We start from the raw sequence: 15,453 nt of genomic DNA, 5'->3' as shown, positions 1-15,453 counted from the left end.
GCTGTGACCCCTTCCCTGGGGAGCTGTTCCAGTGCCTGACCACCATCTGGATGAAGAACCTGTTCCTGAAATTTAGCCTGGACCTTCCCTGGCTGAGCTCCATTCCGTTTCCTTGAGTCCTGTCACTTGTCACCAGAGTGAAGACGTTGGTACTTGCCCCTCCTCTTCCTCTCTTGAGGATGTTCAAGACCACAGTGAGGTCTCCCTCTCTCCTCCAGGCTGAACACACCAAGTGGCCTTCATCGCTCTTCATACGGCTTCCTCTCAGAGCCCGTCACTGTTCTCTGGACACTCTCCAACAGCTCAGGCTCTGTCTGATGTTGTGGCACCCAGAGCTGCCCCCAGCCCTGGAGGTGAGGCTGCCCCAGCTCAGAGCAGAGCAGGACAATCCCCTCCCTTGCCTGGCTGTGCCTGCTGCCCCCCAGGACAGGGCTGGCCCTCCTGGCTGCCAGGGCTCAGTGCCCCACATTCAATGCCCTGGACCAGCACCCCCAGCTCCCTTCCTGCAGCGCTGCTCCAGCCTCTCGTTCCAGCCTGTGCACACCGCCAGGGCCGCCCGGGCGCGGAGCCCGGCTGGCCCCGTTACCCCCCTGCCGGCAGCAGCGGGAACCTGCGGGCCCTGAGGCGCTCACAGCGCACCGGCCCAGCGCCGGTACCGGGCAGGGCGGGGCCGCCGGAAAGGCACGAGCGCCCGCTGGGGGCGGAGCCCCGCTCGGCCCTTCCGCTTCCGGCGCGGTGCCGCCCCCGCGACGTGTGTCTGCTCCCGGTGCCAAGATGGCGGCGGCCGCGGGGGCGGCGGCGGCGGCGGCGGGGCTGTGGAGCGAGGTGAATCGCTGCGGCCAGAACGGCGACTTCGCCCGCGCACTCAAGTCCGTCAATAAGAGTGAGTGCGGCGGCAGTGCCGTTCCCCGCGCCGCGGGTCTGGGGTCTCTGCCCGGGCGCGCTGGCCTTGCGGAGGGTCGGTGCGGTGCGGCGGGGAGCGGTGCTGTCCGTCCGTAGGGTTCGTGCCGGGAGCGGGGCCGCGGGCAAAGGCTGCGAGGATCTTACTGTGTTGGACTAGGGGGAAGAGGGGCGGCCGGGGCCCAGGCTCCGCTGCTGTGCCGTGACCGTCGGGTCCTTGTGTTGCAGCACGCATCCCTTGCTGTGGGTTAAGCCCTCGGAGTTACTCGTGGGTTTTCCTTCCGTTTTGGTCATTGGAGGAAGGAGGGCTTTTCCCCCGGGAACTGGAGGAGGGGTGGTGTGCATATGGACTAACTACAACTTGCTCGAAACGGAGGGTTCGCGTTGAGATGTGTTGTTTTGGTGGCTAGGCATCCAGAACGGGATTGCAGTATCAGGCACGTTGTTGTTGTTGTAAGTTCTGTCTTTGCTGCTGGTGGGCAGTAGGGATTCATCTCCTGTCCTGGAAAAGCTGGCATCCCTGAAAAAAATCAAATAGGAAAATTCATGCCTCTCTTCTAGTTCTCATTCACTGTCATCCACTGGCAGAAAGTTTTAGCATGTAAAGTGACTCCCTGTCAAGAGCCACACCGTTCTTCTGTACCACATGTTTTCCTTCGTGAGTGTGCTTTACGTGGCACTGGGGCCTTGGCACTGTGGTCTTTGCCTGAAGTGAAATGCCAAGGAAAGGTCTGCCCAGGCCTGTGTAGCCTCTTTGGTCTCTTCCAGACATGTTAGCACAGTGCATGCTTCTGGTAAGTTCAGAGTCTGTATTGGATTCTTTTATCCTGCTGGGGTTTGTTTCATGATCCCAGCCAAAGCAGGCCATGCCAGGATGCTTTAAGTTGATGTGGCCACTCTCTAGGATGGGTTTTTGCAGCTCTAATAATGTGAGTCTCTTACAAAGCCTGGCTGTGTTTGAGTTGGATCACTGTATTGAAACTGGTTTGTCCTCCAGTACTGCAGATCAACAAAGATGACGTGACAGCACTTCAGTGTAAAGTAGTGTGTCTTATCCAGAATGGGAACTTCAAGGAAGCCCTTGGTGTAATCAATACCCACACTAAAGTGTTAACCAGGTGAGTTGTGTCATGCTGTGCTTTACAAAACTCCTGAGTCCTTGAGAAGCTGCTGCAGCTTCAGTGGAGAGGACTAATAAGGCAGCAAAATAAAGAGCAGGATATGCTCAGAGACATTGGGGTTGGTGACACACTTATTTATGGGAGGAGGTGAGACAGGGTCTGGTCGAGTTTGAGGCAGTCTAACACCTTGCTGTTATTGTTGAAGGGATTCTCCCTGAGTTTTCAGCCACCTTCACATGCTGATTCTGCTTGTAGATGTGGCTGGGTAGCGTGGCTGGTACAAGGGAAGGGGACAGATCTCTCTGGGAGGGAAGTGAGAAGGGAGAAGCCTTTGTTGGTGGCAGCAAGCTATTGGCTTTGCTTGGCTGTCTCATCATACAGCTCCTTGGGGTCCTTTGCTTTGCCAGCCTGAAGGAGCTGCCTCAGCTTTTGGGGTGGTGCAAGCCCTTTGTGCATCCTCTCAAAACCAGGACCCTGGAGACAAATTGTGTTTGAGAACAAGTCAAGCTTCTCATTTGTGTCCTTAAGATTCTAATTTTGTTCCTCATAAGGATGCTCTTTGTGCAATGACAAGGATGAAAAGTGCTACCCAAGAAGTGGCTGGCAGCAAAACTTGTGTTTCAGATGCTGTGCTTATTAAGGAAGTTCCCAGAAAGGCGTGTTGAAATTATCAATGTGATGAAACATACCTTTGTTTTTTGTTTGCATCTGAATAACATGTAATTACCCTCTTCACCAGTTCCTTCTTTCCTGGGACAGAAGGGGCTTAATTCAAATATTTTAGCCTATTATTTTATTATATGGTAGGGAGAAGCATTTTTTTTTTATATTCAACTGGTTTCAGAGTTCTTCCTATAACTTCTTTCAGCTCATTCTACTGTGTGTCTGTGTCCTGCAGAGCAAGGAGAATGGTGGTTCTTGGTCTGTCTTGAAGTTTTCCTGTCCTGCACTGAGGCTGCTTTGATTTAATTCTAAATGCCATTAATTTTCAAACTTCCTTAATACTCAGTTGAATTGAGATCATTTGAAATAGGCAGAGTAAAGCTAATAATAAGTGGCCCCATGCATGAACTAAAGGACTTGCTGATTATTTTCCTTTGTCTTAAATGGTAACTCAGGGGTTAGGTGGAACATAGCTTTCAAGGCTCAGATTCTTTGAGAGTGCTTCCCTCCTGGTGTGAGCTTTCTTTGAAGCCAATTTATGTTTGCAAAAGCAAACCCTTTTGCTGCAGTTCTGCTGTAATCATATTTCAAAATATGTTAATGTTACCTTTGTCTTGGTATCAGCCTGTAAGTGGACTGTGTTTTATATTTTTCCTTTCTCTTTGTGAGTCAATTGTCTTTAGAAGTTTGCAGTAACAATGTTTCGTTGCAATGTAATGCCTTTCCCTTAAGAAAATGTCAGGGAATGAAGTTTGCTATTGTTTTACCTTTTAGCATTTGATTAGCATAATTAGTAGGCGGCCTGGAGCAGAGAGGATTTGGAATACCATGTGTGTGGAAATGCCATTAAAAAGGAACCTTTTGTTTTTGGATGAAGTTTTGATATGCTTTCTCTGTTGAACACCAAGAAGATAGGAGATACTTTCAGTGCTGAACAGACACATAATCCAGTAATCTGGGATCGTGTGTTTGGATTTTTGGTTATGTAGCAATCTGTGCCTAATTAGGGCTGGTTATATGTGAATGAATGCTGTTGAATGGAAACTCTAGTGCTGGCTGTCAGCCTTTGTCTTGTCCTTGCAGTGATGTTATTGCCTTTGAGAAGGCCTACTGTGAATACAGGTTGAACCGTATTGAAAGTGCTCTCAAGACCATTCAGAGTGCCAGTCAGCAGACAGACAAACTGAAGGAGCTTTATGGACAAGTGGTAATTACAAGCTTTTCTTCCTGGTGGGAGTTTCATATGCTGGATGCCTTGTCCCTCCTCTAATGGGGGACAGGTATGGGGACAGAATTTCCTTCTCTGGCTTGAAGGTAAGGACAGGTATGGTTCCAACTGCTCAGACTTCTGTGAAGCTTCAGTTGCCTCTTCCTGGAGGCAGTGTTGTCATCTTATTCCCACAGAACCAAAGCAATACATTTGTGACTTCTGCTCCCTTCCTGGGTCTGGCCTGGTATTAGCCACCTGGTTGAGGAAGGAAGAGATCTGATGGGATTTGTTTATGGTTCAGCCATCTGTTTGCATTAGATACCTGTTCAGGAATGGTTTGTGGGACCTGATGTCTCAGGCATTAAAAGTGATGCGAAAAAGAAGTTATGCTTTTTCTTCTTCTTTTTTTCCTGGTTGATCAGAACAGTTTTGTGAAGAATTGGCTGTCTTCTCTCAGCTGCATGAAAGACCATTCATTTAATTTCTTTCTTAGAGAGGCGATCTAATTTGGAAGAAGGCTGTTTGAGGACAAAACTGAGTAAACTGCTGCTTTTAAAGAAGCTGTTTTAGGAGTAGGAGCTGTGTCATTTTTGTGCAGGTATCTGGTGTCATTGCTTGAGTCCTTGCAAGGGTAGTCTATATAGCTTGCCCTTAAAGGTAGATGCAAATGTTAGTAATGTTCAGCTTAAAACATATGATGCTCTACTGCCCCCAGTCCATGGGGAGGGAGGAAGGAGGCTGTAGTTACCGGCATGCACAGGAAAATCCTGTTCTGAGGGCTAATCCCTTTCCTTTCTCAGTTGTACAGGCTGGAGCGTTACGATGATTGTCTGGCTGCGTACAGGGATCTCATCCGCAACTCCCAGGATGAGTATGAGGAGGAGAGAAAAACCAACCTCTCTGCTGTTGTGGCAGCACAAAGCACATGGGAGAAGGTGGTGCCAGTAAGTGAGTATGTATGTCTTTGGGTGTAAGAGTGAGAGCCAAGGAATAGAGGATACAAATTGTACTGGAATTGTGGATACTGAACAGGACAGAAAGGTGTTCCTGTCTCGTAAAGATTTCTGAGTATGTTGAAGATCATGTAGTGGTTTTCCCTGTATGGAGGAATAAATGCTGTTATTATTTATGAATTACACTTCACCTTTGATCTTTAGAGAGCCTGTACTTTAGATGTCACAGCAGAGCAGGAAGTAGATCTTTCTGAACCTGTATTAGCAGAACACCTGTGGTGACTAGCACTTTTCTCATTACCCTTTTGCTCAGGGTTAAAGCTAGTTCTTATGATCACCCAGCCATGCTTGGGAATATTTTTGTTAATGAACAATGAAGACTGTAATGTTCACATTTGTTTAGAAATCCTTGTCCTTGGAGGTGCACACAGCATGCTCAGCTTCCTGTTCAGTGCTGTGGATTCACTTTCTAATTCTCTAGAGCAGCAGTTCTTAGTTGCCCTTTTGCACAAACCTAAGTAGTCCCCAGGTTCAGGCTGGAGTTTCCCTGCTGCCTTGTCAGCCTCTGACTTTGTGCAGTGTGAGGAAAGATCCTTTGTGCTGCAACTTACTTGCCCTGTCAAATTTGCTTCTTAAATTTATTTCAAGGATTAGTTTGAATGTACAGGAAAACTCTGGTTTGTGTGTGTTGCCTGTTAAATCTGTTGGTGTTTATGCAATGTTATATTAATTTTTCATGCTAGGAGGATTTAGGCCTTCGAGAAGCTACCTACGAGCTGTGTTATAACAGTGCATGTGCATTGATTGGGCAAGGAAAGCTGAATGAAGCAATGAAAAAACTACAGAAAGCAGAAGGTAAAAGCCTGGTGAGGTGAGAGGGAAGCTTTGTGTAGTAGAAGCAGTTATTTGCACTCTGATGCACAAATTAGAGGAAAAGAGGTTTTGAGAATTTAAAAACTGATCAGCAGCAGGATTTGTTGTGAAGCTGGTGTTTTTGGACACGTGTTCCTCTGCCATGCAGCATGTCCTGGCTCTCCTACAGCCCCCTGATTTGTATTCAATAACTTTGTGCATTTTTTTGAAGCAGGAAGTAGATGTGAATGTAATCTCATAAACATGAGATGAAATTTTGTTGGTATGAGTACGGATTTAAGTACATGCTATAAAAGTTCAAGGTACTTCATGGTATGAATTAGTATAAGCCAGTAAATGAGCTTTTTAGCAAAGAGGAGTTTTTTTTTCAATGGAGTTAAAGGGGGATTTTGCATGTTTAAAAAAATCTGGGGAGAGAACTAGGAAGGACTAGTTCTGTCTGATCTAATTGCTCTTACAGATAAATAGGTCAGTTCTGTCCCAGTTTTGAAAGTGTCTCATACAACTGATAAGCATGTGTAATTTGAGCCTATGTCCTTTGATAGTAGTCCTTTGGAGGACAAACAAGTGATACTCTGGTGAAGTGTGAGAAAGTGAAGAAGTGACTAGTGTGGGTACTGACAACTTACAGAATTGCTGCCCCATAAAGGGTGTTGTAAGCTGAATATTGCAGGCTTGCACTGCTTAACTGGTGAGCAGTTGCAGCTGATCCTTATGGGAAAAATCAGGAGCTAGGTCTAAGTAATTTTGGTCAGGAGAGAAAATTAGTGTCTGGGAGGGACAGTATCTTCTGTGCCTTTGATTGTTCTTCTCCTTCACATAGTCTGCTCTCTCATGCTTAGTCCCATCCATCATCAGCCTGGTAATCTGCTGTGCCCTTGTTGTGCTGCAGGAGTTTCAGGGATATATGGAAAGGTTCTATGTTCCCTCATGCTTCTTGCCTGGTTTTTTTCATCCTAAAGCCTTCTAAATTGTGTTTTTCAATGTTTTTCCTTGTAGAGCTGTGCCGCCAGTCGCTGTCAGAGGACTCGGTGAGTTCCTGATGTGGTTCTGGAGAGTGTTTGCTTTGCAGCAGGGGCAGCGAGGGTGCAGTCCCAAAGTGCAGAGAGCCAGACCAGAGCCAGGGCTGCCCTGCTGGTACCAGCTTGTGAGGCTGGGGCAGCCATCATGGCTGTTGCAGGCGGGCAGCTGACACCACAGGCTGTTTGCTGCTGTGCTCCTTGCAGAGTTCTGGTGCAGGTAGAAGGGTGCAGGTTGTCTGAAACCTCCCTGTGACTTACCCCTGCTAGGGATGAACGTGCTGAGTGGGTGGTGACAAACAGGGAATTTGTAACCAATCGTTGCAGAATGGCAGATTGAATGTACAAGTTAAGGTAATCTTCAGATTCTAGCTAGAGTAGGTGAAGCTTTCTTTTCTCCTAGTTTAATTCAAATATGCTTCTGTTTGTGCTGTGGGTACAACCTTCATCTGTAGTTGCTGGGATATTTTGCTGCTAATACTGCCCAGGAATGCTCACAGATGTTTGCCAGCAGAATGCTGAAGCTGGAAGAGAAGTGAGATAACAGCTTTTAACTTTTTGCTTTGATTTTCATTCAGGATGTGACAGAAGAAGACATTGAGGCTGAACTGGCTATTATTCATGGTCAGATGGCTTATATCATGCAACTGCAGGGACGTACAGAGGATGCTCTACAGCTCTACAATCAAATAATCAAGTTGAAGTAAGGGTTTTTTTTTTTTTAAAAACAAATGCTCAGCCTTCCATCTGTAAGAGACTGCTGTTCAGTAACAGAATGCTTTCTACTTTCCTTATCTGCAGGCCAACAGATGTAGGACTCCTTGCTGTCATTGCAAATAATATCATCACAATTAACAAGGTATAGAATTACCTTGCCACTTTCATTGTGGTTAGTCAGCTTGCTTCTCTGCTTCTGTGGAGAGAAGGAAGATAATCAGTAAAGATGTTTTCTTAAACTGTAGTTAAATTGCAGACCCAGGGACCTTTTCTTCTTCAAGGAATGTAGTGAAATCTTCTCATGATGTGTGATTTCCACAGGACCAAAATGTCTTTGATTCAAAGAAAAAGGTGAAGCTGACCAATGCAGAAGGAGTTGAGCATAAACTCTCCAAGAAGCAGCTCCAGGCAATTGAATTCAACAAGGCTTTGCTTGCAATGTACACAAACCAGGTAGGGGAAACTGATCTGCAGTAAGTAGCTATGGATTAAATCCACATGAGTTTGACTGGGAAAAAACAAAGATGCAGCTGTTCTGTTTCAGAAAATAGGACCTCTAGGTTTAGGCACATAAGTGAGTAGAAAAATAAAATCATCCCTATAAGCACAACTGTCTTGGGTATTGCTGTAGTGAGGATGGTGTGGAGATACCCAGAAGACAAAAGGGATGTGGGGATTCTTAAATGTGTCTGAAGGGGCACTAAAAGGACCTCTTGGTTCTGTGTACTCATTTCAGGGGAGTTACCACTAGTATCTCTTCTTAGATTCTGTTGGTTTCTTGGCCCTGTGTGAGGTGCTCGCAGAGGTGAGAAAAGTGAGTTGTCTCTTTCCCCTGCAGGCAGATCAGTGCCGCAAGCTGTCAGCAAGCCTACAGTCCCAGAGCCCCGAGCACCTGCTCCCTGTGCTTATCCAGGCAGCCCAGCTGTGCCGTGAGAAGCAGCATGCAAAGGCTGTAGGGCTTCTGCAGGTAGGTTAAGAGAAAGTTGGCCAAGCACCATCTAAACCTGTGTGTTGTGTTTTCCTGTGCTGTTTTCCCTTAGTTTGTTTTGTTTAGTTTAAATTTCCAGGGTTATCTTGACTCCTTATTTTGATTTGGTTTAATGCTGCTGGAAAGCCTTCACACCCAATTGAACAATTCTGCTTTTAAAGGGAAATAGTTCCCTTACACCTCTGATTTTTATGCTTATGAAGCTGTAGTAGACTTCTAGGGTAAGCAGTAGGCTTTGCAGCTCTGCTTACAAGCAGTTTGCAACACCCTTCTTTGGATTGATTGAGTGGCCTGGGCCAGAAATCTGAAAGGGCACACTTGGGGGTCCTTCTCTGCTGTGTGCTGAAACCTGCTTGTGCTGGAAAGCTTTCTTTGGCTCTTGCCAGCTTGCTGTGACTGAGCATGACATATGATTCACCAAAGCAGCAGCCTGGTGCCCACACACAAGTTGAATTGTTGTTTCTTCTGACTCTCAGGACTTTGCAGACCAGCACCCTGCCAATGCAGCTGAGATCAAGCTGACGATGGCCCAGCTAAAAATTGCTCAAGGTATCTAGTGTCCTCCTTTGTTGGGAAGTGTCTGCACTTGACAAGGGTACAAGGGGTAAGAAAACCAGACTTCAGGGCAAGCTTTGCTGCAGTCACTGTTACGACAGGGGTGCAGAGTAGAGGTACTTTCAGTCAGGTAATACATATATTTAGCTATGGCAGGATAATGTTGATAGCTAATGTCTGGATACATAGGTTCCACATATTGCTGACAGAAGTGCCCACAGTCTCTGTGAAATGCTGAATCTCCTCTGGGGCTGGATAATTTTGGGAGCAGTGTGAGGCTCCATAATGGTACCATTCCTGTATGCAGTCAGGCAGCACAGACTTGAGCTTGAAGAGAACTCCCTGGTAGCCAAAGCTTGCTCCTGAACCCTTGCAGGATGTGACAAGAGCAGAAGGGTCCGTTGTGTGGAGTTCTGTCCTTAACTCCTGCAGTGGGGGAGATGTGAGAAGGGGAATTGTTCTGTCCCCATTGTTTACCTTTGGCTTGAAGTTCACTGGTGGGATCAGGTGTTGTGATGCCATTCAGAGTGTGTTCTTCCTTGTCTCTTTTCTAGGCAGTGTCACCAAAGCCTGCATGATCCTAAGGAGCATAGAAGAACTGCAGCACAAGCCTGGTATGGTAAGCAAAACTCCGTCTGAGCTGTGTAAGGTTTTTCCCTTGCAGGAGAGCTTTCCACTGCTTGCTCCTTTTTGCCTCTTCCCTGTGGCTGCCACTTGACTTGAGTGTCTGCAAGGATTCTGAGGCCATTTTCCTGGTCTTGGACAAAGGTGGTATTATAACTTGCTTCAGGTAGCCTGAACATAGTCACAGAAGTACTCTGCCTGTCAGAGGGATGCTCTCTGCCTATGTTCCCACTCCCTGGTAATCTCTCAGTCCTGCATGTTGCCTGGATTTACTTGCATAACATGACTGGAGCAACTGCTGGTTGCTGGTAGGTACTGTTAGGATGTTTTACAAGCAGCTTTAGGACAGCAGGCCTTAGGGGGAAAGTGCTGTGTTCCCTCCCTGCAGCATCACCCTGATATGCATGCTTATCCACACCTGCTATTCAGAAAAGCCTGATGGCCTTTTAAGTGCTCACATGTTCAGCATAAGCATCTTGAACAGGAGCTGAGAGTTGGATCTGTTCCAATTGTAAGTGTGAATGATCAAAATAATTTATAGGGGCAGTTAACAATGACAGCTCAGCTCCTTGCCCTGGGTCACCTCTACTTGTAACTGGGATGTCAGCAAATGGACAGTATCCTTATAATCTCTTCAGTGCTGATTTCTTTTTTCATAGCTCTTGAGGTAGAGAATGGGGGATGAAAAAGGTTTTCTAATGAAACTGAGTTCTGTGATAAGCATATAAAGTGCCAAGACAGGATGGTTCCTTCTATGAATGCAATCTTAGGCTTGTACCATAGGAAGAAGATGTTGGGATGTTCCTTTGGGAGTGACTTGGATAGGAAGATGTGCCCTGGGTATCCTGCCTGTTACCCCAGCTGGTTTTTAGGGACAGAGCAGAAAGCTCACATTGACTCTGCTTTTGGGAAATCCCATTGTTTAACTGCTGAGACTCTGGCTGTAGATAATTTGTATGAAGATCTGCTATTTACTGCTCTTGAATGTTTGCAGGTGTCTGCGTTGGTGACAATGTACAGTCACGAAGAGGATATTGACAGTGCAATTGAAGTCTTCACACAGGCTATCCAATGGTATCAGCAGCACCAGGCAAGTCAGATCAGAGGAGTTATGTGCAAGAACCTGTCCTGGACTTTCTAGGAAGTCCAATTCAGCTTTTCCTGTTGATGCATAGCCCCAACAGTTATCCAGTTGGGGATTTGGAGACATATGAGCTCCTGTTTTGTGAGCATTTATCAATAACATATTTTATATGTGTTATGAAGACGGAGCAGCAGCTCCTGTCAGATTAGGAGGGTGGCATCAATGGATGCCTAAATGTAGCAATCAGGACTTCTCCCTGGTAGGAAAATATGGTGGAGCAGCAAGCTGCCTTGTCCCATCAGTTCTGCTTCACTTCCCAGAGTGCAAAGGTAGTCTGCTTTCTGCATGACAGGATGTTAACTCAGTTCTCCTTGGCCAAGCCTCAGGTGCATTAAAGCCAGCTACAGCTGGGCTCCACACTGTGATAGGAAGGAACTAATCATGGCTGCTGTGTCTTTCAGCCAAAGTCTCCTGTCCATTTGTCACTGATAAGGGAAGCTGCCAACTTCAAACTGAAGCATGGCAGGAAGAAGGAAGCAATCAGCGACTTGGAGGAGCTCTGGAAGTGAGTTGGGTGGTTGCTGAGCAGTAGGTCTCTGCCCAGAGTCGTCTGCAAGCAGTCTGGTGGTGGGCAATTCTGACAATTTTGACTGACTAGTAGCTGTCCTGTAGAGTTGCCTTTGCACAGGGGCTTCAATGCAAGGCTGTATTTTGAAAGAAGGGGAGATAATTAATTTGATCTATAGTTGGTGCTCGCTGGTAGACTTACCCAGAAGCCTCTGTGTGCAGTGAACATTTCTTTGGGGACTGGAATGGAGTTTTTTCTAGTGCTACATAAACATGGATGTCTAGGTTTTAGTTTCAGTTGTGCACTTAATGGGATCTTTTACTGGGGGGAGTGTTAACTTGCCTTTGCTACTGGGTGTTTCCTCTTCTATTGCCTGCTTCATGATACTGTGAAATTGTCTGTACCTCCCTTAATCCACACCAGTGACGTTTGGTGGTGTGCTCTGGAGGAGACCACATACTAACATGCCTGTCCCCACAGATAGCAAATGTGCTGCAGCAGCAAGCACTGTGTGGTGTTACTGGTCTTTGAGATGAGTAACATTGGTAACTTGGTCCTTTTGTTTTGTTTTCTTTTTTTCCTCTAAAAAGGCAAAACCCAAAAGATGTGCATACTCTGGCACAGCTCATCTCTGCCTATTCCCTGGTTGACCCTGAAAAAGCTAAAGTGTATCCTTTTAATGGTGGTGAAAGAGGTGTTTGGGTATTCCTTCCTTGGTTTTTCAGCTGTGTGGGGACTTCAGACCCACTCTTACCCAAAAAAAGGCAAGGAACCTCTCTGGAACAGCTACATATCCAGGTCAAGTTGTGTGAGCTACATTATTTCTCTAATTGGCTTCATTACTGTGATATCTCAGGACCCTTTAATCTTTGGCCTCCTCCGCTTTGAGAGTTAATAAGACAAGGTGGAACCAAAAACAAGAGCACCTGCATCTTTTCTGTTGGGATCTTTAACCTGTGGTAGTAATGCAGGACTGATACAATAAGGCAAAGCTCTTGCTTACCTACGATCTCATTCACATACTGCTTTTGTCACCTGAGCTGCTTTCACAGGAAGCTGTTCCCTGTATTAAAGAGGGGAAAAATGAGGCAGATGGCGATTAAGCAGCTCATCCCAACTTGTTTAAGAAGCTAGTGAGAGAGATGGAAATAGCCCCATAGGCCTGTCTGCTGTCTGTATTGTTAACTGACAGAATTTATTTAAGCTGAGGTTGCCTCTTGCTTTCTGGAAGAACATGGGTTTTTATGCTCGCTGGTTTGCATCCCTGAACTCTTCCCTGCAGTCTTAGCAAACACTTGCCTTCCTCAGACACCATGTCACTGAAAGTAGATGTTGATGCGCTGGAGAACTCCCATGGAGCAACCTACGTTCGGAAGAAAGCTGCCAAGCTCACTGGAGAGAACCAGCAGAAGGAGCAAGGGTAAAGCAGGCTGCTATATTTTTTTATTTAATTTTATTGCTGTATCTCTGGTGCATCCTTCTTTGGGGTAGTTCAAGAGCCATACCTGGTGTGGTAAAGGTATTGCTGTAGAAGGCAAGCTGGTGGAAAGGGAGCCTGTTATTTGACTGCAAGGAGCTTTATGTAGCAGCAGACCAAGGGAATGGTTTAGCTTCTTCCAGAGCTAGTTTTTAGTTGATTTGTCTGCTCTGTCTCTGCTATGTCACAATGTCTTGTTTTCCTTTCAGACAAGGGGAAGTGAAGAAAAAGAAGAAAAAAAAGAAGGGTAAGTTGTATTTCCTAGCTGTTTAAACAGCACAGCTCCAGAGAGTTCTCCAGATTCTTTCTCCAAATAGCTAGCTGCCAGGTCCCTAGGAGCTAGAGCCCTTGCTAGGACTGTGTCTCTGGAAACATGGATCTTTATGATAGCCTGTTTGGTTGGGGCATTTTTTCTCAGGAGTGAGAGCAACACCCTGATAGGGTGATGTAGTTGCTGGTCTCTTTGTGCTGCCATGCCATTGCTACTGACATCCCAAGCGTGTCCCTTGGCGATGCCTCTGGTGTGCTGACCCCAATCTCATTTCCTGGCACTGGATGTTCTGCAGGAAAGCTGCCCAAGAACTACGACCCCAAGGTGACTCCCGACCCTGAGCGGTGGCTTCCAATGCGAGAGCGGTCCTACTACCGTGGGCGGAAGAAGGGCAAGAAGAAGGATCAGGTTGGCAAGGGGACTCAGGGTTCAACCACAACTGGCTCTGAACTGTAAGTACCCATTTTGCAAGGATCAATGGGGGAATTCACTCCTGGGCAACTGGGAGGGCTGTGTTTGTGCTGCTCTGCTGCAGCTCTGTCACCATATCAACTGCGGGTAGCACAAGTGACATCGTCCTTTGCCGCTTGAACCTGCTACCAGGTGCTCTCCCTGGAGATCCCTATAGGTTCCTGAAAACCAGTGTGATAGGATAGGCATGCTTGAAGGAGCCAAGGTGCAAATAAAATTCTCATAGTCTTTTAATGCACTTCTCCTTTGGCAATGAGATTAATTTTGCATGCTTTCTCTGGAGCAATTTGCTTTCAAGTCTTTTGGCAGCTGTAGAACCATTAGCCATGATTTGAGAAAACACTGTACTTCCTTCTAAGCTGACACTGATTATTTGAACTGGAATCAAGAATTACCATTATGTATGAAGCCTGACAGCAAGATGGTGTCTTAACTAGCATCTGAGAGGAAGGATGCTGGATTTGCACTGCCTAGGAGTGGGACCTGAAAGGCTTCTTGCATGTTGCATGTGCTGTCACACATCTATTCAAAAGTTAGCCTTGCTTTCATTGTCAGTGACTTACACCATCTAGTGAACATCAGTTAGAAGGTGATTGCTGCCCTTTGAGACATGTTCCCATCCTCCACCTGCTGCCCTTTGAGACATGTTCCCATCCTCCACCAGCTCCTTCTGTATGTTGAAGCCTCTCCTCGCATGAGTGCCCTCTCATACATAATGCTTGCTAACTAATGGGGCAGCTGCTGGTTTCCACTGTCAGCTCCCTGCACTAGTACCATGTCTTGCAGGTGGTTGTGAACCCACATGGTGTCTTTTTCTCTTGCCTTCCTGCAGGGACGCCAGTAGAACTGCCAGCAGCCCACCTACCTCCCCTCGGCCCGGCAGCGGGGCAGCTGTATCGGCTGCGAGTAACGTCATCCCTCCCAGGCACCAAAAACCCGCGGGTGCTCCAGCCACCAAGAAGAAGCAGCAGCAGAAAAAGAAGAAAGGGGCTAAAGGAGGGTGGTAAAAAGCAGGATGGGTAACGTCCCTCCTTCAATACGTGATGCTGGTTGCAGAATAAAGGTCAAAAGCAAGTGCTGGCGAAAGACTCTTGGAATCTGGATCTCTGTCCTGCCTGTCAGTGGTCTGGGGGGAGATGGGCTGGTATAGATGCCATGATCTGTCTGCTCACCATGTTCTCTTCCTCACATTTGCCCTCGCTGTGACTTTGGTTGTTGCCATCAAAGTCAAACAAAGCCCCTAAGAATAAATGTTTCTGTGTTGCCAGACATTTAACAGATGTGAGATAATCAAGAATTTCTTAAAATGTAGTTTCATGCTCCTTGCATATGTCAGTTTAGGCCTTTAGCAGATTTATCTATGCATGATGCAAGCACTGTCTTTTATGTCAGTCAGTCATTGACCACCAAAGAGCAAAGGCACAAAGCATCTTAGAAGACATCTGGGCTTTATAATACAGGATAAGATAGGCTGAAGGGGGATAGCAAGACTGTTAGGAGAAAGCATGGTGAAGTGTACGGCAGCAGATTCAGCGTCCCACTTTCTGCAAGCCAGCTGCCTTATTCTAAAGGGCTTGGCAAAACAAAGGTGAGCAGAATGTGTGGTTGTCTGAGGTGTGCTTCCTTCTCCTTTGGCCTTGACCCTACATTCCTACAAGTCTTAGGTGCTGGGTTTATGAAAATGGAGTGGTACAGCAGCAGGTCAGCTTAAGCTCAGTGACTCTGGAGAGGGACCCAGAACAAAAGAACTCAAGAAATTATACCTTTGAGACTAAGTGCCCATCCTGCATGCAACTTGCATGCCTCTTGGCCCTCTTGGTTATTTTTGATCTGGATCTTTAACTCCTTACTCAGGTGTTTCTCTCTGTCGGTGCAGGAAGGCTGTTGACGGTTCTTGTGAAGTTGCAGCTTTGCTGACAGTTGTCTCCTTATCTTCTGATGCACCTGCTCGCTAGCAGA

General features: G+C 46.6%; 1 protein-coding gene across 1 annotated transcript; it reads left to right on the top strand.

Moving 5' to 3' along the window:
- Positions 1-687: 687 nt before the first annotated feature.
- Positions 688-14,770, top strand: SRP72 (signal recognition particle 72). The gene is made up of 19 exons (XM_059470246.1): positions 688-883; positions 1,898-2,018; positions 3,768-3,891; positions 4,695-4,838; positions 5,591-5,702; positions 6,720-6,751; positions 7,318-7,442; positions 7,541-7,598; positions 7,778-7,909; positions 8,295-8,423; positions 8,921-8,993; positions 9,554-9,618; positions 10,618-10,713; positions 11,169-11,272; positions 11,866-11,943; positions 12,558-12,695; positions 12,962-12,999; positions 13,319-13,475; positions 14,327-14,770. The coding sequence occupies exons 1-19, from the start codon at positions 775-777 to the stop codon at positions 14,499-14,501; spliced, it is 2,010 nt and encodes a 669-aa protein (XP_059326229.1). The 5' UTR covers positions 688-774; the 3' UTR covers positions 14,502-14,770.
- The last annotated feature ends 683 nt before the right edge of the window (positions 14,771-15,453 follow it).

Source organism: Ammospiza nelsoni, chromosome 4 (assembly GCF_027579445.1).
Source record: "Ammospiza nelsoni isolate bAmmNel1 chromosome 4, bAmmNel1.pri, whole genome shotgun sequence".
Taxonomy (NCBI): Eukaryota; Metazoa; Chordata; class Aves; order Passeriformes; family Passerellidae; genus Ammospiza; species Ammospiza nelsoni.
The sequence above is the reverse complement of the archived record's forward strand: the minus strand, read 5'-3'. Positions and strand labels throughout refer to the sequence as shown.